The sequence below is a fragment of the Miniopterus natalensis genome, chromosome 19 (genome assembly GCF_054644295.1).
Source record: "Miniopterus natalensis isolate mMinNat1 chromosome 19, mMinNat1.hap1, whole genome shotgun sequence".
Lineage (NCBI taxonomy): Eukaryota > Metazoa > Chordata > Mammalia > Chiroptera > Miniopteridae > Miniopterus > Miniopterus natalensis.
The window spans coordinates 20,935,381-20,962,130 of NC_142099.1; the positions used below are offsets into that span (position 1 = coordinate 20,935,381).

At 48.1% G+C, this 26,750-nt stretch overlaps 1 protein-coding gene across 1 annotated transcript in view; it reads left to right on the forward strand.

Annotated features, from left to right (window-relative positions):
• CACNA1E (calcium voltage-gated channel subunit alpha1 E) overlaps window positions 1–26,750 on the forward strand; it is a 237,343-nt gene that overhangs the window by 9,838 nt on the left and 200,755 nt on the right. Inside the window, exons 2-3 of the mRNA XM_087827824.1 lie at window positions 16,810–16,915; window positions 17,373–17,512. Coding sequence (XP_087683950.1) covers window positions 16,810–16,915; window positions 17,373–17,512 — 246 coding nt within the window. The remainder of the gene's footprint in view (window positions 1–16,809; window positions 16,916–17,372; window positions 17,513–26,750) is intronic.

A 26,750-nucleotide genomic window follows, 5' to 3' on the forward strand; every position in this document is an offset into this window, starting at 1 on the left:
TTCCCACTTTGCTGAGAGGTTTTATCATGGGTGCTGGATTTTATCAAATGCTTTTTCTGCATCTATTGATATGATCATGTGATTTTTCTACCTCATTTTGTTTATGTGGTGTATCACATTTATTGATTTGCGAATATTGTATCCACCTTGCACGCCTGGAATAAATCCCACTTGATCATGATGTATGATCTTTTTAATGTATTGCTGGGTCTGGTTTGCTAATATTTTGTTGAGGATTTTAAAGCATCTACAGTCATGAGGGATATTAGCTTATAATTTTCTTTCTCTGTAGTGTCTTTATCTGGTTTTTGACTTAGCATAATGCTGGCATCATAAAATGAGCTTGGGAGTCTTCCCTCCTCTTGAATATTTTGGAATAGTTTGAGAAGAATATGTGTTAGTTCTTCTTGAATGTTTGGTAAAATTCACCTGTGAAACCTTTCAGGACTTTTAATTGCTGGGAGGCTTTTGATTACTGCTTCGATTTTATTAGTTGTAATGTATCTATTGGATTTTGTGATTCCTCCTGATTCAGTTTTGGAAGGTTGTATGTTTCTAGGAATTTATCCATTTCACCCAGGTTGTTTAATATTTTGACATATAATTGTTCATAATATTTTCTTACAATCTTTCGTATTTCTTTGGTGTCAGTTGTTACTTGTCCTCTTTCATTTCTGATTTTATTTGGGTCCTCTCTCTTTTTTTCTCAATGTGTCTGGCTAAATGTTTTTCAATCTTGTTTATCTTTTCAATGAACCAGCTCTTGCTTTCATTGATCTTTTGTATTTTTTTTTAGTGTCTGTGTCTTTTATTTTCACTCTAATCTTTATCATTTCCTTCCTTCTACCTATTATGTGCCTAGTGTTGCACTGACCTGGACCTGTAGGACCCCGTGTAGCCCCAGTGTGGTGAGAAAAGGTGTCAAAGAGGTAGTGAGGGCACTGGCTGGCTGGGAGGAGATTGCAGGGTCACTTCATCTGGAAGTTGTAAAAGACAAGCTTTTCCTACTTCACAGTTATGCTAAGGATCATTCCAGGTCTGTGTAACCCAACACAAGCTGTGAAAAAAGTACACTGTGTTTGTTGCTATCTGGCATTTTGTTATACAGAACTCTTTATTATTTGGCACCCACAGATCTGTAGTATAATAACAAATGAGATGTGTACCGATGGCCCCGAGGTAGCAAAAATGCCTAGTGCTTTCTGAATATCGCCAGTGAAGCATTCACTACATTATGTTCAACATGGTTTGAGCAGCGTGTGCACTTTATTGTATTCATAGCTTTCGCAAATTATAATTCATATTGATTATATAAAGTAGCTCTTTAGCACTTTTTTGTTGTTGTTAAATTAACCAAAGCATTCTTCTCCAGCTACACCAGATAATAGAAGAATCTTTGCCTTGTTGTAGAAATCATCCTTTCTTCCACTCTAGAAATACTATAGGACCCAGGATGAATCCTGGTACAGTTGTCATATTGCCATGTGGTGGTTGGGACAAAGTCATTATTTTTAAATGGATGGATAGCTCAGTAGGCCTTAGATTTGCTGGGTTAGTTCTCCAGCTGCTAAGCTGTATAGCATCTGACTGAGTGTGCATGTTTCTGTAGGCTAATGTTGAAAATGAACCACCAGGATTTCTGAGAGAGCTTCCAATAGGCATCTCAGCAAGAGGTTGAGGTACCTTCCCCAACTTGATTGAATTATCCACCTTTTGTGCCTTGCTGTTTCCATGCTTTTTGATACCCCAATCTCTTTTCTTCTTGATCAAGGTCAGGGGATGTGCATGCAAGCCCTTTATGAACATACTAGATATTAGTACTAGTGTTAATGTTGACAGAGATTGTAGATATCTAACATTTATTATTTACTAGGTGCCAATTTATTGTTCCTCGTGCATCCCATGTGCTATTGCGTTTATTCTTACAGAGATATGCATTCCATTTTCTATATCTCACAGTTGGGGGGATTAAGGCCTGGAGATTGGTTAACTCATTTGCCCATTTACACAGCGAGTGAGAACTAGAGGCCTGATCATAGCCCGTGCTCTCAACCACCGCAGCTAGGTGGTCTTCCCACGAGTCTCTATGTCTCTTCTCAAAGTTACTGGGTTTACATTTTTTAAGGTAAATTTTAAAACATCTACATCAGAACCTCTTTTTCGTTGTATGTTTGTACTGCTGATTTTGTACCATATCGTCCCTGAGGACTCATTTGATTTATAACCCAGAAAAAATATCTTCAGGCACAACAATGGTACAGAATTTTCCCAGCAACCTTTTGATAAAAATGGATCAGATATTCAAAACCATCAACCTGAAACAAGCTCACTTGATTTTGTTTTTGTTGGTACATAAGTGGTAGCCAGAAGGTTCCGATATCTCGTTTGGGGTGTATGGAAGGATCCCTCCTAGAGTCCCAGCTTGAACTCTGGGCAGTTATCTTCTTAGGGGTTGCCAGCCTCCTAGCTGACTACTCCCTTTCTGTGCAGGTTGGTGGGTATTTAGTGTCTCCATCTTTGTTCTGTCAGAGAAGGGAGTCAGGGTTGGAATCCGTGAACTGCTGCAGAAGATTCTGAAAGAATTGGAGGGATGTGACAGGGAGGCATGAACTCTCCATGTCTTGGAGCCCTTGGACCCCTGCCTAATGAGCCTGATGAAGGTCATCTGACCAGGACACTAGAGGACATTTTAGCTGAGGAAGCTGCACAGTGGTGTGGATGTGACTGGAGCTCTAAGGTGTGCCCCTTGGTTTCTGGAGACCAGGGAGAAGGCTCAAAAGAAATTAGGGAGTGGGCCTAAAAAAAAATAAAAAATAAATAAAAGGAACTGCCTCTTCTTTCTGCTAACTTTGGATTGTATTTGCATGGGAATTTGTGTTTATGAAATAACTGAGCCATATGGATGCTCAAGGATGCATGTGTTCTGGTCTGTTGATACGAGGAGCAGTTGAAGGGTGTGGGCTTGTCTGGAGGTGGGGTGGGTGGTAACATGAGGAGGGGGCACTTCTGGGGAACATGGGCCGATGTAAATTCAGAAGATCTGGGCATTTTGGCAAGATGATGCTCCCTTGTCATAGATCCTTGTGTATGTATGTATTTGTTTATTTTTGAGATCACCATCTGCCCTTCCTCCCACAAAGTTCTATGGATAAGGGTGTTACATCTTCTCTGGGTAACTTCTTTCCCTGATGATGACTAGAGAGAAACAGACAAATGCCCACCCTGCGTGCACAGGCTCGGAAAGACTGAGCTCACTTCTGTCACAAACATCAGTAGACAGGCTCAAAAGAGCAAAGCAAAGGAATTGATTTGGGGAAACGAGAACTGTACGACAGCTTTCTGCATTTCCACTGTGAACGAGGCTGGGGTCGCGACAATGCTGCACAGCGATCAGGTTGATCACCTCTCTTGTTCTTTTACCTTCACGTATTTTTGCCATGTGATTTCCCCAGCGTTCTTTAGGGTCCATGGTCCAGGCCTGGAGAGTCATCCACTCCTCAGTATGTATCCCTAGAGGGGACAGAGGCACTAACCTTTAATGAATGCTTGTTGTGTGGTTGGCACTCTACAGGGTGCTTTAGAGACATAGAGCATTTAACGCAGCCCTGTGTTCTCATTTTATTGGTGATTAGCCCAGGGTCTCAGGTAGATGTGGTCTGATGGACTCTATTGGCTGTTTTCTTCCCAGTACCGCACTGCCTCAGGTCAGACCAGGAGACTAGCAGATACTGTTCTCTTGTTAGGATGACACTGTGGACTGCTTGCTGTGTCTGTAGCACCCACTGCGTCGGAGACTCAATCCCTGGAGGAGTCAAGGGCCGATAGATGGGAGAAGAGCAAGATCTCTGGTCATCATGAACTGGGTCTGATGCATCTTGCTGGGCGTCATTGGAACGGGAGCTTGAGTTGGAATCGGGGGCCTCTGCTGTGTTGTCCTCCCTGCACCGAAAGCTCCACTGTCACCCTTTCTTTGTCACTCGGCACAGGACCTTTGATTTAGAAATGCCCATTCTCCCCCTTTTATGAAAATTTGTTAACATTTTCTTAGTATCATTAGCACGTAAAGCCCATTTCCTTTTTTCCAGCCTTCCAAGAATCTATCCTAGGCCCTCTTTCCAGGGCACCCGCAGTATGGCGTGGAGGAGCCAACGTTAATGACGTTTTCGTGGACTTTCACCTTCCTCAGAGCGTCTGCCTTTGCAGCTTGTTAAGGAAATGGGTGTCGGGCGCAGAAAATACTTTAGTGTCCAAATAGAGAGCGTGGAAAAGGCTTGCCATAGGTCTATGGTGAAGCAGCCTTACGTTCACCCGCAGGCCACCGTTATGAGGATTCCGAGCTATCATTAACTGGCCCTTAGAGGTGTTTATAGCCACTACAGCTTGTCATGGAGCTCCTATTCTTTTTTTTTTTTTTTCTTTTCTTATTTTTTAAAATTTTATTATTGTTTAAAATATTACAGATGTCCCCTTTTCTCCCCAATGACCCATTCCACCCCATTCCTTCCCCCTCCCCAGTCCCTCTCCCCATCATTGTCTGTGTCCTTGGGTTGTGCATATGTGCAGATAAATTCTATGGTTACTCTCTCCCCCTCCACCCACCTGCCCTCCCCCATCCCTCCGACATTCGTCAGTCTCATCCATGCTTCCATGTCATTGAATCTATTCTGTTCATCAGTTTATTAAGTTCTTTAGATTCCACGTATAAGCAAGATCATGTGATATTTGTCTTTCGCTGCCTGGCTTATTTCACTTAGGATAATATTCTCCAGGTGGAGCTCCTATTCTTGAAGACTTAGTAATATTGCCATTGACTTAGATACTTTAAAGGTATTCCTAGGTGTGGCAGGATTTCCATTTTGAATGTTATTGTTGGATGTCCTCGGTAGTAGCTTCACCAAAACCGGTTTCTCTCAGTTGTAATCATGGGTGCTCCTTTTTTCTCCCTGACTTCCCTTCTCATCATGTTACCTATGAGCACCACAGAATAATGGAATATGAGAGTTACAGGGACTTAAGAGAAACTCTAATCGAACTCTCAGTTTTCTGTAAGGAAGCTGAGAGCCACGGAGGTTAAATGACTGACCACAGGTCTCTCAGTAAATAACAAAGCAGGGGCTGGAACCCAGGGCTCCTGGCTCTAAGCCCAGGGCTACTTTTGACCACATTTGCTCTTTTCTTCCCTCAGTACCCTTTCTCTGCACACTCACCTTTCTTCTAGCCCCTCATCCTCTCCTGGGCCTTGCTTATCCTTTTATTAGTTAGCAAGTATATATTTTTGGTGTTTCGCTTGGGTTGGGAGGCTGGATATAGGGATCATGATGAATAAGAGAACATTTAAGAAAAAATAGGAATGTACCCCAAAACAGCAAAATATACTTTTTTTTTTTCCTCCAAGTGCACATGGAACATTTTCTAGGATAAACCACATGTTAGGACACAAAACAAGTCTCAATAAATTTAATTAGATTGACATCATATCATGCATCTTCTCTGGCCATATTGGTATTAAAATGGAAATCAATCACAAGAAATAAACTGAAAAACACGCAAAGATGTGGAGGCTAAATAATGTGTTACTGAACGGTGACTAAGTTAACAATGAAACCAAGGAAGAAATCAAAAGGTAACTTTAAACAAACGAAAATGAGAACACACAGTACAGTATACAGGTGATCAATTACAGAATTGTACACCTGAAACCTATATAATTTTCTTAACCAATGTCACCCCAATAAATTCAATAAAAGTAATACAAATAAATGAAAAAGAAAAATTAGGAATGAATAGGAGAAGAAGAATTTGAGGAGTCAGCCAGCACAGATCCAAAGAAAATGGGAAACAGTGATTCAGAACAATAGCTAATGTTCTCCTCTTCAAAAAATGTTGCTGGAAAGAATCCCTTGTGAGTCTCCAGAGAACTCAATGAAATCATAGCGCTGCACTCAACAGGCTTCTACCCAGCATAATGCCAAGGTCACATCTCTGCAGATGGGAGAATGGGTGCTCAGGCAAGCACCGCCAAAAGTATCTGGACTCTTCAGCGGCCCTAAGGAAGGTAAACCATCGAGACCCTACATTAAGAGAGACTCTCCTGAGATGAGGAAGAGATTCTTCTGGGATGGAGGAAGTAAACTCAGAAAGATCCCTTTCTTTTAGAACCCTCAATTCAAGCAAGAAGCCAGGGAGTTTTATTTGGTTGCTCTGATAATAGGTTCCTAAGCTTTGCAGGGCGTGAGGCTGAGTGTCCAGGGAGGTTTCCAGTCCCGGCTCTAGAAAAGTTTTATTCCTCCTCTGCTTTCAGTATCTACATCTGTAAAATGAATGTGTTCCAGTAGTTAATTGAATGCTAAGGCATCTTTCCATTCTTGCTGTTGTGTCTCTGGGCTTCTCCTTTCCTTGGTTGTTATGTCACCTCAGTTGAGGGCACCATTAGCTTTCATTGTCTCCAGCATGCAAAGCAGTGTTCTTTCCCTTGGCTGCACTTTGCAATCAGCCTAGAGTCCTTCCTTCTAGAAATGCTGATGCCGTTATGGTTGTAGCTGAGACAAATTAATTCAGAAGTTTTGGAGATGGGATACCTGTATCCTCAATTTTTAGAGGCTTCCCAGGTGATTATACTGTGCAGCCAAGGCTGAGATCCACTGATTGAGGTGTGAGCTTTTTACCTGATTTGTTTCTTTGGTTTGTGCTTTCATCATGTGTCCTGGCTGATTCATCTCAGTTCCTTTGCAGGCTACGGTGAAATAGCAGGAGTCCCCTGGGCATTCCCAAATTCAGCCTGAGAGAATGGGGTGGTTAATTCTTATGTTTCACAGCACCAGCAAACCATTCACCTATGACTGCTTCTGGCACACACTCAGCTGCTCAGGTACCAGCCTTCTGCGATAAGGGTGATGCTGTAGACTTTATGAACTCAAGTCTAGCTAAGGGGACAACTTGAGGCTAAGGGACAGAGGGAATCATGTTATCCCAGGGGCCCTTGAGCAAGTGACTGAAGACTCACTGACCTTGCTTCCTACCCGTTTGTTAACTAACCCATGTGCATTTGAGGGTTGATCCAGCTCGACTACTATCAAATACAGGAATTTCTTCCTCAATATCCTTAATGGGCTCCAGAGACACGGAACTTACAGTAAGCAGTGTGCTGGGACTGGCTAGTCCCAGCTCTTGGATGTCCATTGTGTATGTCTCTTCCCAGCTCCATGCACATTGATGTCAAGGTGGTAGCTTGAAATTGGCCAGGGAGAGAGTATTTATACTCCAGAAACTGCCAAATGCTACACATCAGGGCTTTTATCTCTTTGGAGAGGCTGGGTGGTAAACATTTTAGCACAACACTTAGTTTATTACTTAACAAAATATGTAGTCCATTCACCTGTTGGAACGGTGTGTGCCCCAGTCTGCCTACGGGTGGGTATCCCACCCTTTGGTCTAAGTCTTACCCTCTGGAATAACTTAGGCCACATCTAACCCCCCTATTACAAGCTAGTCCTTCAGATATTTGCAAAAAGATACGAGGTCTCTCTCAAGTGTTCCCTTTCCAAGCTGAATATCCTTCATGCCTTCTACATTTTCTCATGTGGCTTGGGGCTCAGTGGATATCCTTGAAAACTGGGGTACAGCTGCAGGGTTTTCAAAGGAAAACAAAAATTCTCTAGGAGATGATCTGTGGACTCTCACAAAAGGCTTTTCATTTTCTCTGTATATTCAGAGCACTGTCTGATGCCCCATGAAGTGAGCGTTGGTACAAACTAGGGTGTAGTCTTGGGTGTGACTGCTGATTGCAGCCCACACTCTTCTTTCCCGAAAATGCACGTTGCTGCCAGAACTCTTGATGGGCTTGAATTCATCAGAGTGTCATCAAAACACAGAGCCTGGTTTCTGAAACAGGTAATTTTCCCACTGCTGCTTTGTTTTCTTCCAGAGGCCTTTGATATTCCCCTTTGCTTTCTTCCCTTTCCTGTACCGGTCAATCATTTGTCTCCTGATCACTGAAACCGTGATTCAGTCAGACACATAAAGAGTGAATTTGTTAAGACTTATCCAGCTGACTGTAACTGAGGCTGAAGATGAGGCAGTGGGTGCTGTATTCATGCCTCTGAGCTGCCACTGCCCCCCTGCCTTTTGCAGTTGGGGTCGGATGACCTGGACTTGACCTCAGTCAGTTAAGCAAAGTAGCACTAATGTGCATTTCTTTTCAGTTGTTTTGTATAGAGGACAGGGACATGGGAGTCAGATGGGGATTCTTTGGTCTAAAAGCAATGAAAGTTTGCCCGGCCAGGCGTGGCTCAGCGGTTGAGCGTCGACCTAGGATCCAGGCGATTGGGGTTCAATTCCCGGTCAGGGCACATGCCTGGGTTACGGGCTTGATCCCCAGTTGGGGGCGTGCAGGAGGCAGCCGATCAATGACTTTCTCATCATTGATGTTTCTATCTCTCTCTCTGAAATCAATAAAGATATATTTAAAAAAATTTTAAAGCAATGAAAGTTTGAATGCAGTGTTAAAATCAATATTCAAAGAGTAATGATGCTCGGGATCTTTTGTTTTGTGTAACTGAATCCATTGACCTTCCTAAGAGCAGCGGACAGTGCTGGCCAACAGAAAGCCTGGGTCTCTGCCTCCTTGCTGTGTCCTCATTATTGCTTTTATTGCCTTTTATTCATTAGGATTTAAGTTTTAGAAGTAGGTGTAATGGCATTACCATCTTCTTGACAGCCAGAGAGAGGGAGAATGTGTGTGAGTGTGTGTGTGTTCAGGACTGCCTGTCAGATGGTGAATTTGAACAGAGGCAGCTGTTGTCATGGCGATGGCAGGTTGCATCCCACCACCATGGAAACCAAAGTTAAAAAACTGATGTTAAGGCTGGAAGTCACATGATACATTTTTGTTTTGTTTTAAAGAAAGAAAAGGGGTTTGGTTTTTCAGTCTGATCTTTTGTTTTTTTTAAAGGCGAGGTTGGGTGGTGAGAAAAATTGCAATAAGGAAAGTGAGGAGCTCATGAAATGGGCCAGCATGAAGTAGGCAGGGGGGTGGGCGTGGAGGGGAATACAGTGTGGACTTCTAGGTGTGCGGCCAGAGTTGTGCACTGACGACTGTCACAGGGGTTTCACCCTCCTGCTCTTTGGTAACGATGTGTGGTCTAACTTCTGCCGATCAGCCCAGGACGGAGACTGGAAACCTAAAGTGAAGGACTGAGAAAAGAGATGGAAATGGGTGTTGAAGGTGTGACTTGCCCCAGATTTGAGGGTGGCCACACATTGATAAGTTTGGATGATTGACGTTGTTTTTCAGGAAATTGAAAAATTCATCTGTGGCCCCTTAGAACCTCAAGGAATACAGTTCCCGTGTTTATTCCCTCTTCCCGGCTAGTCTCCTTTGGGCCTCAGTGTCCTGCTAGGTCAGCCACAGGAGTGAGTGCAAGGAAGTCCCGAAGGAGCTCATCCAGACACACATTCGTCTCTGGGCTGAGGCCCCTTGGACCTCTGCTTACCTTTACCCAGTGTCTCACCTGGGTGGGCGAGGTGGAGAAGTCTTGCTGAGAGACCCTCTTGGAATCGCATCTTTTCATCTCGTACTCATTCCTGCTTCGTACCAGGATCTGGAGCACAGGTGACACAGTCTTCTAGGAAGGACAGCTGGCCCCAGGCCTGTTTGAACAGGGCTGGTTTTAATTTTCTTTGCAGTCTGTGGAGCGTTGAAGACCTGCCGTCCTCACAGGCCTGGGGGCAGATACTCCTGTGAGCACACCAGCCTCTAAGGGTGGTGGGAACGACCAGGAGGGGAGCAGGCATACTCTGGAAATGCTCATGGTGGCTAGAGCTGTGTCTGGGTTGTAGGCTCAAGGTCCTGTCTCTTTGCTATTGCTGGTCCTTTCAGGACAAATGGACGGTTCTCACAGCCCACCCAAGGGGAATGTGATCTCACCAGCATGATCTCATTGCTTTTCCATCATGGCCTGTAGGAGCTGGAGCCGGACTTCTGTGATGGTTCAACCCCTCCTGTTCTCAGGCCTGGCCTTGGGTGTGATTAATGCCCCTCCTAATCACCAGGAGAAATTGCATCAGAGCCATCAGCTTCATAAATCCTTCTTTGGGGACTGGTGTTGGGATGTATTTCCACAGTCCCGGGAGGTTCTGGGCCAAATGTCTTTGCTGTCTTCCCGGAGGCCCATTACCATAATTTTCTTTTAAATCCCTTATTGTGATGGGTCTCTTCAGTGTCAGTCCTGGCTGCAGCCAACCAGGCCATTCCTAGAGGTGTGACCACACTCAGATGCGTTCCCCAAAGCTTGCAGCCATAGCAGGCGCTTGAAGATTGATTTAGTTGGATAATAAAATGTGAGTTTGTGTGGCATCTTACAGTTTTCAAAAGGCTTTCGTCTTCTAGCATGATGTTAGACCCTGACCCGTTTGTATTTCTTGTTTGGTTCTGTGGGAGTGGCGGGGTTCCTTTCCCTGACCCGAGTACCATGTTGGGCAGTTTTCATGGTGAGAACCCTGGCTCCGGGTTTCCATGGCCAAGCTTCATTCTCCCCATTGCATTGCAGGTCTCAAGGAAATTCAGAGTCTTCTCATGTAAGAAAAGTAGCACGTTAGCCTTGGATGGCTGTCTTTCACTGTTGTTCATATTTAAGATGTCTCTCTGGAGTAGTGCTTGTGGGAGTCACACACTAGACAGGGCCCCTTCCCTATGACAGCCTTTGAGTCAACTCCCACTTATTCGAATGATATTTATGTGCAGATGAGAGAGGGGTGGAAAGACATGCACAAAAACACCCAGGCCATCTTCTGAGACTCTTCCATCTTTTAGGATTAGGGGTCCAAACGCTGGAGGCTGGGATGGAAGGGAGGGGGGAAGGAGACAGGCGTTCTTGTAAGGGGAGTGTTCTGGGCTTGGGGTGAGGGGCACATGTGGGTACAGGAGGCTGAGATATGTTTCCCCTGAGACTGTGGGCTATTCTAGACTCCCCAGGAATTTACAGGCAGTACCTGAGTGGCCACAGGCTGCTCCCCACAGAAGCATGATCTCCATTAGGCCTGGAGTCTGGGAGAGAGAACAGCATTCTGTCTGCCTGCTGGTCCCTGGTGGCTCTCAGCCCCTCTGAACACATTCAGTCTCCTTAGTGTTCTGATGTCACAGTCTCTGAGAGCTGGCAGCTGAGAGCAGAGGGGACCTAGGGGGTCTAGAGATGGATGTTTCCCCTGGAGCACCCAGATTTGCTGCTTGAGGCTAAGTTCTTCCCAGTGCTGTCCCTGAGAGGTGGTGATAGGGAGGCTGTGCTGGGCCAGGCAGAGGGAGGGCTCAGCTCCCAGGCCAGGCTCCCAGCGCTCTGTGAACGAGCAGAGCCACTACCACCAGTGTAGCTGGTGGGGCACCCTCTCCCTCTCCCCAGCTTTCTGTGCCTCAGGAAGGAGTGAACAAATGGCAGGTGTGCAGGCCAAGTAGTGCTGCTCAAATTAGCTGTGTTGCTAAGGAAACAAGTCAACCATTGGAAGGAAGGAGCTTTGGGTAAAGGAAATAAATCAATAAGTGAACCTATTTTTATCATTTCCCTAATGATTGCCTTGGAGCTGCTAGACAGGAAAGAAAGTTGGAAGACACAGTCCTCATTAGCAGGCTCAGAGGGAGAGAGGAGTGAAGGGGTGTTTGGGGAGATTGCCAGGGAAGTTTATGAAATGAGGCCCCTAGCAGCAGACAGAGACAGATAAGGGAGAGGAGGTGTCTTTGCAAGTTTCAAAGCACTTTCATGGCCACTTCCTCATGGGTCTGGTCCCTTTGTTCTCTTGTGTTTGATCCTCTGAGAAATCTTGCACTGATTTCTATGACCCTCAGGTTGGGGTGGGGTTTTGTGTTGGTTGGGTTTTTTCCTGAATAAATATAACTCTAATTGATTTTATAATTATAAATTGATACATGCTCATTATAACACTCAGATAATGCATAAAGGAGTAAAGAAGAAAGTGAAAATAACTACTTCCCTGAGAAAACTTATTTTCCTTCTAGCAAGACAAATCTTCCTCTTTTGTTCCTTTAAAAATTTTTTATTTTTACATTAAAGGGATCTTCTGTGCATGCTGGTTTCCTTCTACGAATAACTAATGTGCATACACAGGGCACAGTACAAAAAGTTCAAATGGGTAGAAATATGGAGAACGTACAGGGTGCCTTTTTTAAGCATACCTCTGGCTCTGGTTCCCCCGAGCTAGTCACCTATCAGTTGATTGCATGATTAAAGAATAGCTGTTGTGCTGGTCCCCGTGGGTACAGAGGTGAGTTAGACAAGCAAAGCTCCTGTCCTCAGGTTTACACACCTCACTGCTTCCTTAGGTCCGTTCGTTCAAGATCTCAAACCACAATCATTGTGGACACCAGGGAGAGAGAGGCACAGAATGGAATGGGAATCACGGAATTCCTGGGCAGAGGGGTCAGAGTCCTGGACAGGTTTCCATCTACCGCATCCCACCTTTATTCTTTGAGGCCTTGGCAACCCGGAGCTTCCTGTGATCTTCCCAAGTCGTACCTTTGTCGAGCCTGTGAGGTGCATTCCCTCCTCCCTTTGGAGACGCAGTAGAGCCCTTCCTAAGGGATGTGAGGTTCTGCGGGCAGGAGGAATGGGAGTGGTGTCTCTGAGTCAGTCCCAGGGGTGGGGGTGAGCAGGCGTTCCTGGCCTGAGCCAGTGAGTGACTACAACCCTGTCGTGATGGCTCCTCAGTGGAGCTGCTGCTCATGGGGATGCCTCCCATTCATTCATGCCTGCATTGCACATTGAATGAGCTCCTGCTGTGTACCAGGAGCTCTGTAAGCACTGTCAGTGGAGGCATGAGCAAGACCACTGTCTCTTCTTTCAAGGGATAGTTGTTGGGGGGGAGATAAATATGAGGAGAAATAATAAAATTGCACGATGCAAAGAGCCATGGGGCACCGGGAGAAACCTTCATAGATGAGGTGACATTTCAGCTCAGTCTTGACATATGACCAGAAAGGAGGAAAGTGAAAATAACTTGCATGAAGAAGCGAATGCACCAGGTGCCCTCTCTTCGGGCTTTTCTTCAGAAAGAGCAGTGGGCAAGAGGATGGAGAACAGGGCTGTGAGGGAGAGTGGTGGGGGCAGGCAGCACCGGATGTCCTCTCCTGCTGTCCTCACCTAGAATTTCTTCTTCACCACCCTTTCTTGCATCTAGTCCACAGGTACGCGCCACTCCCAGAGTCTGACCTTTGCTTCTGCATCAGACTCTCACCCTTTAATTGCCCCAAACGTGAATTCATCCTGAGCTAAAGGGACATACATCCCTCTCAAGGGTATGTGCATTTGAACAGTTTTCAAAATTGTAAACCAAAGGCTCACTGCTCCGAATGGGTCTTTGAACATCAAACCATAGACAGAAGGTTGGGGGAATGGGATGGGGGGTTGGAAATGAGGTCTTATCAGAACCTCTGAATCATCAAACCTTCACCTTTAGATTCTAGCCCCCAGGCCTTAGGTAGTGCCATTCATTGAAACCTCTTGAATTCTCAGCCATCCAGACACACTGCCAGCCCCAGGAAATCTGGCTCATGAGCACTGGGGCCCAGAGCTGATCTCCTGCCCTGAGCACCCTGCAGTGGTGACACCATACCTTCTTGAGGCTAGCCCTGTGTTCCCTGACCGGCCTCATGCACTTGCACTTGGACTTAGGGGCTGGGTGAGTTTAAAGATCCTAGCAGGGAGCTGTATACTTAGCTTCTCTGACTAGGAAAATGCAGGTATGTGAGTGGGAGCAGGAGTGGGGGCCGCAGAGGAGCTGCAGCAGTCCAGGCGGCATTGCTGGGTGGAGGCCTTGGAGGTGGGCAGGCGCCAGGATCGATTCGCCTACAGGTCATCAGCTAAGAGCTCATTTACTTTTAAGTCTGTGGCTGTCACTTTAAGGTTTTCAGGGGAAGAAGCCTGAACCCTACAAAGCAATCATTGACTTTAGTCAGACCAATGAGAGCTCGTGACATCTGCAGCTTGAATGAGACAGGCACGTTCCCGGTCCCCCCTCCCAGCTCATGGGCTGGGCTCCTTGGTCCTGTGGAGCAGCTTTCTGGGCTTGCACGGGGCCTCACCAGCCATGGAGAGCAGCCAGCTGAGCCCCACACTTTGTCAGCACTTTCATTAGGAACAAGGACAGGCCCTAGTTTCACTCCTGTCAGAGCCACCAGCCCTTCTCCCCCGACACGTGGGGACTGGCAATGAGATCTGCCTTTTGTATTGGGGCTTCCCAAACACTAGGTTCCTGTGAACAGCATTCCCAAGAGAGATGCTCTGACCACAGGGGTAGATGGTGACAAGAGTTTGGGAGTTTGGTGTAACCAACCCCCTTTGGGGAGGCAGTGCTCACTGTATGCAGTAGTGTTAAAGGCTCTGAGAAGTCCTGCTGTGAGGAAACCTGCTTCACTTTACCAAGCCCCAGATTTCCCTCTTATTTGATCACAGGTTCCTAGATTACTGGTGTTTTGTGACCTGCATTTCAGGAACACTGCCCTAAATGCCTTCAGCTTCTGTTGTCATTTGTCAGTGATCTGCAGGCGTGCTCTTAGTTCCCTTCACCTATCATCTAGGCCTGGTGTCAGAAAAGGGCATGGAACCCTGGGCCACCTCTTCTGCCATGTTCCCATCTTCACTGTACCATCTGGGCCTGGGGAATTCTGGGTGCCTGAACCAGGCCGAGGACAAGCTAGCCTATAAGGAGGGCTTATGGCGCACCAGGTCCCGGTGTGGTCCCTGGTTGCTCTACGCCTGCTCCAGCTCTGGGTTACAGCCTGTGATGGGAGGGGGAGAATGAACACGTCCTGTGATCAGTGGGCAGTGGTGGCCCTGGATGAGCCATGCGAGGGGTTTGTCCTGAGAAATGGGCAAGCAGGCTATAAGAGCACCTGTGGTGGGTGTCTGCTGGCATGGTTAGCTCTCGGTCTCTCCTGGCACCCAGAGAGGCAAGGAGGAGGAATGGCTAGGTGCGCTGGGGGACTTCCCATGCAGCGAGGCTGCACTCTGACTGGGAGGGTTTAAACAAGCAGAGTGGGGTGAGGAGGGGGGCTGCCTCTGGGGTCCACCGAGCCCATCCAGTCTTCAGATCTGATGGCTGAGCCCCGTGAGGGGGTCCTGCGTGAGTGTCAGGGGTGCGTGGGAAGGAAGGATGGCCAGCTGCTGGAGAATGGGCTGTGACTCAGGGATGCATGGGGTGGCGGAGGAGGTGGCTCTGCCTAATGAGAATGGAAGTCCTCGAGGCTGGGATGCCCCCAGTCATCTCAGGCCCTGTGGCCTCCTGTTCTAGCACCGGGACTGGAGCAGCATCTACCTGCCTGTAGATGCCCTGTGCCCCGCCTCTCCTCGGAGGTGCCCTGAGTGCTCATTGCCATCAAGGTTCGCTGGCACTGATGTCATGACGGGGATGGGGAGGTATCGTGTTAGGATCAGCCCTCCTTTTGGCTCCCCCAAAAAGGCTCTGCGTCCCACATCTTACACAGCCACCCTGATGGGTCAGGCGACAAGGAGAATGGTCCCTTCCTTTCCCTCCACGTTGCCAGATCAACTGCTCCTCTCTCCTGCCTGAATTCCGACAGAGCATAGGTTGCTTGGCAGGGCCGGTGGCAGTAGCTGGCTTGTGTTTGTCACAACAATAGTTAAAGAATAAAATCCAGCATGCAGAGTGACTCAACTCGGGAGCCGGTGATTCCCTTGCTCTCGCTTTGCTAACAGTTCCCGAGCCTGCCGCCCCCTGGGCTTATGGCACAACCTTCCTGCGGGAGTCAGGATGCTGGCACTAGAATCATAATGCTGTTTTCTCAGAAAGGCACGGGGAGCCCCTCACCTGTCTTCAGAAAAATGCAGCAGGAAAGAAAGCCTGAATGTGTTATCCATTCATTTGTAGTTTGGTTCACCGAGGCCCCAGCATTGCCGCCCTGGATTCAGACTCACGATGGTGTGTCTGTTTTCTGTGGGTGTAGAAGTGTAGCAGAGAATGAGGTGGGTAAGGCAAGGCTCTCCTGGCCCTTTAAATATTCTTCTGGCCTGGATGGTGTGGCTCAGCGGTTGAGCACCGACCCAGGAACCAAGAGGTCACTGGTTTGATTCCCAGTCAAGGCACATGCCCGGGTTGCGGGCTCGATCCCCAGTAGGGGGTGTGCAGGAGGCAGCTGATTGATGGTTCTTTCTCATCAATGTTTCTACCTCTCTGTCCCTCTCCCTTCTTCTCTCTCTAAAATCAATAAAAATATATTTTTAAAAATAGTCTTCTGAATTGGATACTCACGTAGAAGGGAGCTCACATGGAGAGCGTTGTTCCTTCCAGTGGTTCTTCTGCTCAGGCCAGCAGAGGCTCCAGAGGCGGGGACTCCAGCTGTGACTCCCAGAGGCAGCAGCAGCCCACCTATGTCCCTGCTGAGGCACCGGCCAGCCCAGGGGTTTGCCGACCGGGAAGAAAAGGAGCCTGCAGTGGCGCCAGGGGCTCTTCCTCTCTTCCTTCCTTCCATTCTCAGCCCTAGCTAATTCCCGGACATGTCCTTGAATTCACTGAGGAACTGAAGTGTCTACCATATGTCTAACTATATTATTTGTTGGCTCCCCCCCTTTTTTTTTCTTGGATAAGATGTGTTGTGTTTAGAGCCCAATCAGAAATGGTTACAGTTTCCCTGGCGAAGGACTGTTCGCTGTCCCGTGTACTAGAGTAAATCACGCCGACTGCACAGGCGCCGTGGGGGCTGATAAAGTTTGTTTTATGCGCACAGCCATCTAGGAGGCTGCGTCCCTCTCTCTTGGGTGAATCTGTTCCTTAACTCCTGCTTCCCACGCCGTTTGAGTACATGATCCTGGCCACCATCATTGCCAACTGCATCGTCTTGGCCCTGGAGCAGCATCTTCCCGAGGATGACAAGACCCCGATGTCCCGCAGACTGGTATGTGCCTCCCCCCTCTTGCCTTTCCTCCCTCCTCCTCTTCCCTGGGTCCCTTCTCCTCTGCTCCATCGCCTGGCCCCTTTCCCTCCCCCTGCCCTGCTGTGCTCTGAGGAACCCCATTGGGATACATAAGGGCGAGAGGACTGACCTTCGAACCCCTGCGCCCAGCAAGTTCGGGGGGCACTGCAAACGATGTGTAGTGTCTGCAGGGCAGCCAGACAAGAAGGAAGGGCCGGGCAGGGTCCATTCTCTTTCCTCGCTTCCTGAGGGACTTGCGAAGTGAGAGGAGAGAGGGTGGGCGATGCTCAGAGCCGGTGCCCTCCGCCCCTCGCTCCCGGCCCGGGCAGGTGTCCCGGAGGACAGAGGAGAGGTCAGGGCGGAGGGGCGGCCGGGCGTGCCTTTGCCTGCGTCACGAAGCGCACCCTCCCCTGACGGTCCTCTGCCCCTCACCCCGCAGGAGAAGACGGAACCGTATTTCATTGGGATCTTTTGCTTTGAAGCTGGGATCAAAATCGTGGCCCTGGGGTTCATCTTCCACAAGGGCTCGTACCTCCGCAATGGCTGGAATGTCATGGACTTCATCGTGGTCCTCAGCGGGTGAGTCGTCTTCTTGTCTCTTCTCTGGGTGGGGGGACCGTGGTGTCCCGAAGTGGCTGATGCAGCACACCCCGGGTGGGAAGAGGGGGTGCAGAGGAAAAAGTTCAAGGGTAAAATTCCCCCCTGGGGCTGGGCCTTAGGTGGCCGCCTGCGGGGGCCTGCGGGTCCTCTGTGGAGGTGCGTGTGGCTTTCCGAGGAGGCTCTGGAACCAGGGTCTGGCGGCTGCTGCTTCTGGTGTCCCATCCTGCGCTTGGCTAGCACTGAACACGTTTCCCGGCTGGTCTCAGCCTGAGGGGCACCCCCAAAAGATGGGCCAAAAGATGTATCAGGTGCAGTGTTCTTTCAGAGTTGGCAGAAGACCCCAACCGTATCTTCTGAACTGATCGCTGAGACTCATGTTCGGACAACAGAATTTTTTATGATTTGCAGGTTTATCAACATGAGGAGGCGTACAGTTGGCTCCCATTAATGTCTGATAAATCATTCCTTTGGGAATTAATACAGCACTACCACATCGTAGCTGACCCAGAGTCATAGCAGCACACTTATTTAAGTATCTGACACATCTTTCCTGTTGGAAATGAATAGAGCATGCCTGTATTGGCGCTGATCCAAGGCCACTGGCGGCTTATGTGATGGGCCTTGGACTGGTGGTGATGGGCAGTCCTCATTGGGCTTTGTGGCTTCTTTTCGTCTTTGTGTCAGGTGGTTGTGGACCTGACACAGGGCGGCAGAGGAGCAAGCCCAGCCCTTGAGGGAGCCTGTGTCCTCCGTGGGTGTGGCGGCAGGAGGTGGGGCATGGAAATCCTCTTATCCAGCGGTGTGTCAGACAGGAGTTCACACCTCTGAGAGAAAGAAGAGAGTGGAGTAGAAAGGGAGGAGGGGAGAAATACGAGCCACCATATGACTGACCAAAAGGGGAGGGGAGCAAGGTAGAAATTTCTTCCAGGGAATAGCCAGGGGTATGGGGTAGGTAAAAGCCTGAGAAGAGTAGGAACTTGGGAACGTTTGCACATATTCATTGTCTCCTGGGATAGACAAAGTACTCGTATTTTTAACCTTCACACCAATTGCGATAAAATGAGCAGGTTGAAGGTGTAATCAACTGGAATTTACAAATGGGAGCTCATAGGCCGCCAGCCCCTCAATACAAGGAACAGATAAATAGGTAGAGGTGATTATTAATTTTGGAAAAACACCTGTTGCCTTACAAAAGGATTTTCTGAAGGTTATTTTTCTAAAATAAAATTCTCCATTTTAAATATGAGTTCCTGTATAAAGATACAATTTATACGTAGTGCTTTAGAAGTACATGGTCATAGAAAATGCCTCACCACCTGGGTGATGTCTTATTATTTAGTTTTTCCAGCTTTGTTGGGGTATGATTGACAAATAAAAATTGTATGCAGTTAAGGTGTACCATGTGATGTTTTGATATACCTATACATTGTGAAATGATTACCACAGTGGAGCTAATTAACATATCCATTGCCTCACCTAGTTACCTTTTGTGTGTGTGTGGTGAGAACACTGGATATCACTCTCTTAGCAAATCTCAAGTATACAATACATTGTTATTAACTGTGTGACCACACGCTGTACTGTAGATCTCTGGGATGTATTCACCCATAGATGAAAGTTTGTACCCTTTGATCAGTATCTCCCTTTTTTCTTCACTCTCCCGCCCCTGGTAACAACCATTCTTTTCTCTGTTACCATAAATTTGATTTCCCCCCCGACTCCACATATAAGTGAGATCATACAGAATTTGTCTTCTGTGTCTGGCTTATTTCTTAGTATAATAAGAAATTATACTAAGGTTCATCCATGTTGTCACCAATGGCAGGATGTCCTTCTTTTTTAGGGCTGAGTAATATTTTATTGTGTATGTACTGTGTATATATACACATATGCACACATACATATGCCCCACTCTCTATCCATTCATCTGTTCACCGACACTTGGGTTGTCTCAGGGTCTCGGTTACTGTGCGTAATGCTGAGATGAATATGGGAGTGCCGATGAATCTTTTCAAGATAGAGATTTCTTTTCCTTTAGATAAATACCCAGAAGTGGGGTTGCTGGATCATATGTTAGTTCTGTTCCTAATTTCTTGAGGAATCTTTATACTGTTTTCTACAGAGGCTGTGCCAGTTTACATTCCCACCAGCAGTGTACAAGGGTTCTCTTTTCTCCACAACCTCGCCAACAGTTATTTTTTTGCTTTTTGATAATAACTGGGTGATGTTGTAAATGTCCCTAAAACCAATAACATATGCTATATAGTCAAAGGCATAAATAAGAATGTGAGTAATTGAGAAGTGTGATTCTGCCTAGAAGAAAAGTACTGTGATGTGTATGTATTATACGTTAAGATTGTGTGACTCCTTGGTCTCCCTGAGTTCTATATGTGTTAGATAGAGCCATGTGAAATTTCCCATCTCATCTACTTATTTTTATTTTAAACTGTTATATGTTCATTAAAGAAAATAGAGAAAATAGAAAAAAATCAAAAGAAGAAAAATATAGTTCACTGATTTAGAAAAAGTCCTGATTATTTTGTGGTATTTCCTTCCAGCCCTTTGATGCTATGCAAGCTCTCTTTTCAATGCTTGCAGTTTTTCTGCCTGTTCTCAATATAGTAAGAGCATATTATATATTACTCCATGTTTTTGTGAAAATCTGTACTGACTGATCAGCAGTTTGTTAAACAGATAGACACAGCGTATTTCTCCATTTTTGCAATTATTTGACACTTAGATTGCTATTATAAGTAATTATTTCAGATGCTCCAATGTGCATCATTTCGATGTCACATTTTAAGAGGCACTGTGACAGGCTGAAGTGCTTCTAAAGGTGAGTCTGTTTTCTGGCACAGGGTCTGGGAACTAGGCTGTGTGAGGGAAGGTGGAGGACCAGACCCTTTGACGGGACAAGAACGGACAGGCGGGAGCTCAGCACTGCCTTTGAATAGGGGTTGCCGTGTAGCTGAAGGAGTGGATTTGTGGGGGTCAGCAGGGCCCTTTGTTAGCCTGGCCAAGAAGTCCCTCTGTGTCCTCGCCTATGCGTATGGGGGCGTCGGTGCTGAGCCCTCGGCCAAGTCACTTGTCCCCTCTGTTCTCTCTCCACCCAGCCCTCACATCTCCTGTTCTTAGTGGCTCTTGAGACTTTGCTGGAAGGCTGCTCGTGTCCACCTGAGCCAACAGGACTTTGCGCCGTTCTTCCTGCACCTGCTGCTTTCTTCCCTCAATCCACATGTGAACGGCTCGAGGGAAAAGGCTTGGCGTCCTGGGGCACGTTCTGTCCCACAGGACTTGGATAATTAGGTCCAGTCTTACGTGTACGTGGTGCTGCCATCTGCCACGTGGCCTGGCCTGTCAGACACACATTTTCATGCCGAAACGTCTCTGAAATCAGCCTGTGTCTTACAGCGATGGCGTGATGTAGTTTAACTGACAGCATCTCTCTTTCTTTCTTTGTGGTACATACAATCATGGGGCACCGTATAGCTGTTGGGGCATGAGGTGTGTAAAATACTTCGTGATGCCGACCCAGGGAGGTGGTCAGCAGGCTTTGGAGATGAGTCACCTCGTGCTCAGAGACCACCTGCCTCTTGATAGCAGGTCTAGGGGTTGGAACTGTGCCCTCTGACCTGGGGCTGGTGCTTTCACCCCTGCCCCATGCAGCCCTCCTCCAGGCCCCCTGACACCCACCCCACAGCTGTCCCTGCTGGCAACTCTTTCCCATCCCAGCGGCAGGCGTCACCTCGCATTTTCCTCCTGTGCACAAGAGGAGTGACAGGTGCTGGAGCACGACACAGCGCCTGGGGCTTCTCAGCTCTCGACTTCTCAGCTCTCGGTGTGTGACCGAAGCGGAGGGAGGGCGGGCGTGGGGGGGTGCTGAGGTGTCACACAGCTGGCTTGGTGAGAGGCCTCTGTCGCTGACCTTTGCTAAGAGATGGGGCACCACACTCTGCCTTCACCTCTGACCCTTTAGCCTCTATTATTCTTAGGTCTGGAAGCTGTAGGAGTTCATGGTGCGAAAGTTCATTTATGTACAGTATTCATCCAGTCCTCATAATCCCCCAGATGGGATCTTGTTATTTTATACATGAAGAAACTGAGGTTCAGAGAGGGCTCCCGACCCACTGGGAGTTACTGGCTCCAGGGCTCGAGCCCATGTCTTCTGCTCCAAGCCCCTTCTTCAACACTCACTTTCCCACGCCGTCAGTCACCTCGCAGCTTTCCCAGCTTCGTGGGCCTGTAGCTCTGGGACTGCACATCCCGCCCTCCCCTTGGAGCATGTGTGATGGGCTTAGGGAGGGCCATCGTCAGGCAACTGTTCCTGACCCAAAGCTGAGGGTTCAGGGGTGACCTGAAGACGACCAGAACTCCATGTATCCATCCTGTGACCCCTCTCTGTGGAACACAACTTTCTGGTCTGTGGTTAAGAAGGCACGTAGCTCTCGTAGCTCAATGCATAAAGACTGGATCAGACGTTCTGGCTGGTTTCTTCATTAATTGGCTGGTTCATTCATTCATTATCCATCCATCCATTCATTTAGTTAACAAAACTTGTGTTGTTCAATACTCAAGCAGCTACTGGAACCTAGACACACCAACGTTAATGCAGTCTCATTTCTTCTAAAAAACAGTAGGATTTGCCATTTTTTGACAAGCTGTGAGCTTACATAACACGATCTTCTCTTGTATTGGTAACAGTTCAGGAGATGCTATTTCTAAACATTTGTCAGGCCACCTGGAGAATTTGAAATAATTTTAAGTCATTATTGTATATTAGTCTTAATAATAGGTCACAGTACTTGGAACAGACGGGCAAATGATAGAGGGGGCTGAGAGCTCAAAGGCCCTCCCAAGCCGTGGGTAAGAACAGTAAAGTGAGGGTGAGGACTGCGGCTTTCAACCCTGTTCGTCTCTGCAGCCCCAGTGCCTGGATCCTCGTAGGCACTTAATAGATGCTAATTGAATTGATTATTTGCTTCATCCCGGTTTCTCTCATTACCTGTGGGTTGTCTATTTCCAGCCCTTCCTTCCCCTTGGTCGGGCTGAGCCGGGCCGTATCTACACCCATCTTGCGTACCCGTGACTTGGCCCCATTTGCTCACGTTCTGATCACTCTGTTAGGGAAACGAAAGCTGGGAGCTCAACCTTTAGGGCTGTAAGAACATTAGCTTCCAGTACTTGGGGCTATTTATGGGGTTTCTCAGTGTTTCCTCTTTGGGGTTGCTTTCTGGGTGATGGGGTTGTGGTGGTGTCAGGGCTGAATATAAAGACCCAACCTCCTAGATGCGGCTGTGGGTGGGGAGAGGCGTAAGGAGAAAGCAGCGGTGCCACATCGCCTGGCATTAAGCCAGAGAATGACAGCTGCCATTTATTGAACCACAGGCCAAAGACTACGTTTTATATCTACATAAAAATATATGTGTTATTTCTAATCCTAAAATTCGTACTGCCAGGTAAGAATTTTTCGGCCTGATTATTGCCCATGCCACTTTTATAGATGAGGAGACCGAGACACATACAATTTCAGTAACTTGCCCAAAGTCAAGTGGTTGGTATGGTAAAGCCAGAATTTGAACCCAGGCCTTAAGTTCAGGGTGCCTTCCCTCAGCTACGTGGCCTCCCAAGCTCCATGATGTCACCTGTGCTACCATAGGAACTTAATCTTGTCTCCTTACTTCCCCTGCACGTCTTTGGGTTCAAGCCACATGGTGGGAAGGCACTGCCCCTTCCATCTAGGAACTCTTTATTTTCAGCTGTGTGTTAAAGTGTTGGTGATATTGCAGAGCTACAGTTATGTTGGTGCTACTGTTTCTTTTTCCCTCAAGAAACAAAATCAGCTCAGGACATGCTCTGCCACCAGTTTTTCCAGCTTTGCTGTACCCTTAACTGTGAGTACATGGGCTGGAGAGTGGGCAGGTGTGCCTGAGCCTGGGGCTCGCCCTCCTTCCTCTGCCAAGGCCATCACCCCAGGGCCCAGGCAGTCACCTGTCCCCATCCCACCATCTTCCTTCAAGTCCTTCAAGAGACATTATCGAGTACCCACAACATGCCAGGCACTGTGCTGGGTGTGGGTGGGCTGGGCTGAGTGCCTCCCACTAGGATGCCACATCATGAAAACCCAGAAAGGCACCAGCCTCACTTTGGGGATTTGGGGAAACTTCCCGAAGGAAGCAATACTTGAGTTAGGCTGTCAGGATGGGCAGGTAGGGTTTAGCTGGACAATAGAGAGGAGCTTTTCTGGGAAAGAGTGCTACATGCAAATCCTTAGGGTGAGAGCGAGCGAGCTAACAGGATGCTCCTGGAGACTTGTGGAGTGAAATAGTGGGAGCTGAGCCTGGAGAGGTCATCAGGGGCCAGTTTAGCCTGCACTGGAGAGCTTGCACTTCAGCCGGAGGACAGGACAGTGGGGAGCCACTGCAGGCTTTGAGCGGGGGTGGGGCAATTAGTGTAGTGCTGCCTGGTCTTCTTTACCCCGGAATCAACTCCGAGGAAAGGGCGTGGAAAGGAGAAGGAAGCCATTGCCGTATCCTTAGCTGCCCTTGGGAGAGGATGTGCTTCACCCAGCAGGCCAAGAGAAGACAAGGGACCAGGGAACAGGGGAGAGAAAAGGCCTGAGGAAATGCTGCAGAACTGCTGGGAGCGGCCATGGCAGGGCCCCAGCTTGTCGCTGGTGGCACGTGCAGAGTTGTGCAGCCTGGAGCCTGCGGGTAGGAGGACGCTATCTGGAGCTAAATATACACCCATAGGTATTTTTAGAGGCCTTCTGTAAGGAGGCTGCCCTAATACACGAGTTCCCCGAGCAGCTAACGATCGAGGAACACACACTTTTCCTCCCGGAGCACAGTCTCTGGGATGCTGAGAATGTGGGGGAGGTGTCGCGATTGCAGGCCTGGGGCCCCCAGCCCGATTTAAATCCCTGCTATAATAGTGTGCTAGCGCTTGATATTTATATCGCACCCCCGTGCATCGAGCCCGGGAAGATTCTGCAGACCTGCCTTCCACTCACCTTCTCTGTTCTCAGTGGGCAAATCAGGGAGGTGGGGAGCAAGGCCAGGATGCAGTGGGGGTGGAGATAGGAGAGCTTGCAGATGGGGAAACTGAGGCTGAGTGGGGCGATGTGAGGGGCTTGGAGCTGCTCAGAGGAGCCGGGTCAGTAGAAGGAGACGAGGTCTCCCGTGCCTTCATGCTGATGTTGGTGCTGTGCCAGTCCTGCAGCCAGGCTGCCTCTCCAGTCCTCTGTCCTGCAGAGCTGGGGCTTCCCCTGGCAGACCTCCGCCCCCTCACGGCTCCTCTTTCATCTCTCACTCCTCGCTGGGGAACACGCTGCTGCTCGCAGCCTCTCCTGCCATTGGAACAGTCCTCTTTTCATTGCATTTCCCTCCAGATGGGTGAATGATGGGAAAGACTGAGTTTAAATTTGGGATTTTGATTTAGGGGAGAGCTCTGCGCTGGTGACAAACCCTGCTCCTTCATGGAGAGTCCCTGTGAGGGGCCCCATTGGTAGGTGACAGGCGGCTGAGCTGGGATCGCTCCTTGGGTGATAGATAAGTTTTCTCCTATATGTACTGTCTGTTTTCTATGTTGAGACTCATCATTGAGTCATTCAACAGATATATATCGAGTACCTACTCTGTTCTAGTGTAAGACACTGGTGTTGGGATGTTTCTCTTTGCTGAAAGGCTGCTTCTTGCCACCTTGCTAATGGACAGGAGCTCAAGGCCGAGAGAACTGAGTGGGGGCCTGAACTGGCCGTGGTGTCAGCAAAGGGGAGGAAAGCCCGAGAGAGTGGATAGAGCTTCAGAACCCCCGGGTGTTTCTTTTGGGACTATTTTCTGGCTCTGCATTCATTCAGGGTCACCTAAGGGAAGAAATTATGCCAAGGTGTTTTCTAAGGCAGACCACAGTCCTGGGCCTGGAGCTGTGAGTGTGTGGGGAAGGGGGCCACGGGGCTGAAAATTCCAGGGCCTGTTTGCAAAGCAGAGCCGGATACAGCAAAACGCCTGTTCTGTAGATTCACAAGAGAGAGTTGAATATGAAAAGGCGTGTTTGCATTTCTGTTCTGTGGGTGATAAACGTCTCCTCGCCGGGGAGAGGTTTGTGCACTGTGTCTGTGTGGTAAATACAGCCCACAGTTCAGCATAAACGTGTCAGTGGAGATGGGAGACGCAGCAGCTCTGTGTGATGTATGGAGCACTGAAGTCAGGAAACGGCGAGGTGGCGAGGGCGGGGGGAGCAGGGCAGGTGTGGCAGGAAGAGAGCGGCAGGTAAAGGGAAGTGTAGGCCGGGCTTACTGAAACTTAATCACTGCCTTTAGACCTGGGAGAGTGGTGAATTTGTCCATCTTCCTCTTATTTCTTATTTTCCACAGAAGAGAAAACTGAGGCTCCAGTGGCTAAGCCACTTATCCAGGGTGGTGAGTGGGGCCTGGATCCTGGTTTGTGTCACTCCAAATTCAGGACTCAGTCGTAGTTATGTCCCATTACCTCTGGCAGCGGGTACCCGCTGCTTGATGGGGTTCGGGCCACCAAGCTGGCGGTGTTAAGAAATGAGATTGGTTTTTATTAGGCGACTGCAATTTATATGCCCAACTTACGTGGAAACTGTTTAATCTAGTGGACTAAATGGATTGGGAGGCCCTAGGACCTGGTCCCTACCCTGCCGTACATTCTCTCTGTGATACTAGGGGTTACATACACCATCTCAGCCTCAGTTTCCTTTATGAAACCTCACTGATAAAGGTAGCACCTGCACTAGCTACCTCACCAGGTCTTGTGACCAGCAAGTAGAATAATGACAATGCTGATGCCAATGGCGACGGCTCCCTGTTTTCCAGGATCCTTGCATGTCTTTTCTGTAGGTGGAAGCCTTCAGATGCCATCTCAGTACTTGGCATGCATAATTTTAAATGTAGAAACATAAAACAGGGCAGACATCGTCTCCACTTACAGATGGGGAAACCAGAGCTCGGAGGCTCAGTCATATACTTAAGGCCAAATAGTTCCTAGGGGGAGGGATCAGCATTTTAGGTCTGTTCTCAACAATTCTAAAGCCCGTGCTGTATCTACTGCACAGCACAGCTGTCTCAGCAGAAGTGCTTTGAAAGACAAGGAGGCAACATAGCTTCCCCCACGACAGTGATGTTATGAAGATAAATGTTAAACTACACATAAAGCACCTGAGTGCCTTCGATAAAAGGTGTACAAAAATTGAGAGT